This window comes from Micropterus dolomieu, linkage group LG21 (assembly GCF_021292245.1).
Source record: "Micropterus dolomieu isolate WLL.071019.BEF.003 ecotype Adirondacks linkage group LG21, ASM2129224v1, whole genome shotgun sequence".
Lineage (NCBI taxonomy): Eukaryota > Metazoa > Chordata > Actinopteri > Centrarchiformes > Centrarchidae > Micropterus > Micropterus dolomieu.
The window spans coordinates 35,772,389-35,774,857 of NC_060170.1; the positions used below are offsets into that span (position 1 = coordinate 35,772,389).

Here is a 2,469-nt window from a genome sequence, read left to right on the forward strand (position 1 = left end):
TTAGCTTCAGTGACATTGGCTGCGATGATGTTAGCTTCAGTAACACTAGCTTCAGCAACGTTAGCTTCAGTAACACTAGCTTCAGCAACGTTAGCTTCGATGATGTTAGCTTCAGTAACACTAGCTTCAGTAACACTAGCTTCAGCAACATTAGCTTCAGTGACGTTAGCTTCAGTGACATTGGCTGCGATGATGTTAGCTTCAGTAACACTAGCTTCAGCGACGTTAGCTTCAGTGACGTTAGCTTCAGTGACATTGGCTGCGATGATGTTAGCTTCAGTAACACTAGCTTCAGCAACGTTAGCTTCAGTAACACTAGCTTCAGCAACGTTAGCTTCAGTAACACTAGCTTCAGCAACGTTAGCTTCAGTAACACTAGCTTCAGCAACACTAGCTTCAGCAACACTAGCTTCAGCAACGTTAGCTTCAGCAACGTTAGCTTCAGTGACATTGGCTGCGATGACGTTAGCTTCGGTAACACTAGCTTCAGCAACGTTAGCTTCAGTAACACTAGCTTCAGCAACTTTAGCTTCAGCAACGTTAGCTTCAGTGACATTGGCTGCGATGACGTTAGCTTCAGTAACACTTGCTTCAGCGACGTTAGCTTCAGCGACGTTAGCTTCAGTGACGTTAGCTTCAGTGACATTGGCTGCGATGACGTTAGCTTCAGTAACACTAGCTTCAGCGACGTTAGCTTCAGTGATGTTAGCTTCAGTGACATTGGCTGCGATGACGTTAGCTTCAGTAACACTAGCTTCAGTAACACTAGCTTCAGCAACGTTAGCTTCAGCGACGTTAGCTTCAGCGACGTTAGCTTCAGTGACATTGGCTGCGATGACGTTAGCTTCAGTAACACTAGCTTCAGTAACACTAGCTTCAGCGACGTTAGCTTCAGCGACGTTAGCTTCAGCGACGTTAGCTTCAGCGACATTGGCTGCGATGACGTTAGCTGCATTTATACTTGTGCGTCGGTGTCATTCTGCAATTACACCGTCAAACGCTAGTCGGCAGCAGCGCTACAGCGTCCACTGTGTTGACTTTTGGCGAGCAGGCTAACTTGCGGTTTAGCCCTCGACTAACGTGAATGGGGGTAAAATTGTAAACGTGCTGCTGGTGTAGCCTTTTCAAATGTTCTCGACCGAATGGATCACATTCTGATCGAGTCATTTCGCTCGGGTTGTGACGCTCTAATGTTAAAACTTCACCGACGTCAAAGAACTTCCTGTCGGCTCGGAGGCATTGTGAGGCCACCCAATCACAGTGCTCACGCTCCGCATCGCCTCCACGCATAGTTACATTTTTGAGGCTGCGGCGTAGCGCAAGTATAAATCGCACTTTACAGGCCTGAGGATGAAGCGTTGCTGTCGTCAAGCTGACGGCTGAAATCAAAGCCACTGTGTGTCTGCGTAGCGTCTGATTGGCTGCAGCTGTTTCTGCGTGTCATGATGTGGACAGACGTGTTTCTGGAAAGATCTCCGTTTTGCTGCTCTGTCAGAGGTCGCAGCTCAAACACCGGACAGATGTTGCAGCTGTGCAGCTCGTTTCTTTACATGTCTGTCGCCGCCGTCGGCTGGGAGGGACTAACGCTGCTTTCGAGACAACTCGGAACTCAGAAATTTCTGACCTCCACCGTGAACGCCAGCTGAAGTCAGTTTCTTCTTGTGAAGTCAGAAACTAACTCGCCGCCTGGAACGCAGCGTCACACGCGTGCGAGGAGGTCCTCCTCAGGTATATTACCCATGATGCAGCAGTCCTGGGCTTCTGTTTAGACTCTGTGGCTCCTCCCGGTGTTGAGCTGTTCTCCTGCGGGGCCGCCGCCTCCTCGTTCTCCCCCGACATCCCACTGCGCACCTCCTCGCTGCTGCCTGATCGCACAGGGTCACATGATACCAGGTCACATGATCACACCGCTTCACGTCTCGCCACTCCTCATGACCTCGACGTGACTCTCACCTTTATCGGCGTTGTCTGCGGGCTCCTCCTCTTCCTCACTGCTCCTGTCACACTGAGGGAGAAAGCCTTCATCATTACATCATCGTTGTCATTACATCATCAACACTGTCATCACCTCCTCTCCCTCCGCCTCCTCACCTGGTGAGTTTTACAGGTGAGCCTGCGGAGGCGTGTCCTCAACTGTAGCTCCTCCCCCTGTGACCTCAGCAGCATGAGCTCCATCCTATCAAATTTCTCGGTGAGCTGTCTGACCAGCTCTCTGTACTGGTCCTTCTCCTGCAGGAGCAGCCGCACCTCCTCATGCTTCTCCGACTGCAACGACACAGCCTGAAACACCAATCAGAGGGCTCACATTCATGACATCATCACTACGCTCCTCCTCCTGTCCCGCTCCCTGTTCCCCTCCTCCTCCTCCTCCTCTCATCTCTCTCTCTCCCTGTTCCCCTCCTCCTCCTCCTCCTCTCATCTCTCTCTCTCCCTGTTCCCCTCCTCCTCCTCCTCCTCTCATCTCTCTCT

The 2,469-nt window shown here is 51.3% G+C and overlaps 1 protein-coding gene across 1 annotated transcript in view; it reads right to left on the minus strand.

Moving 5' to 3' along the window:
- Window positions 1-2,469, minus strand: part of card9 (caspase recruitment domain family, member 9) — an 11,599-nt gene that overhangs the window by 3,513 nt on the left and 5,617 nt on the right. The window contains exons 9-11 of the mRNA XM_046034817.1: window positions 2,092-2,280; window positions 1,954-2,005; window positions 1,738-1,865 (exon numbers count right to left, since the gene is read on the minus strand). Coding sequence (XP_045890773.1) covers window positions 1,738-1,865; window positions 1,954-2,005; window positions 2,092-2,280 — 369 coding nt within the window. The remainder of the gene's footprint in view (window positions 1-1,737; window positions 1,866-1,953; window positions 2,006-2,091; window positions 2,281-2,469) is intronic.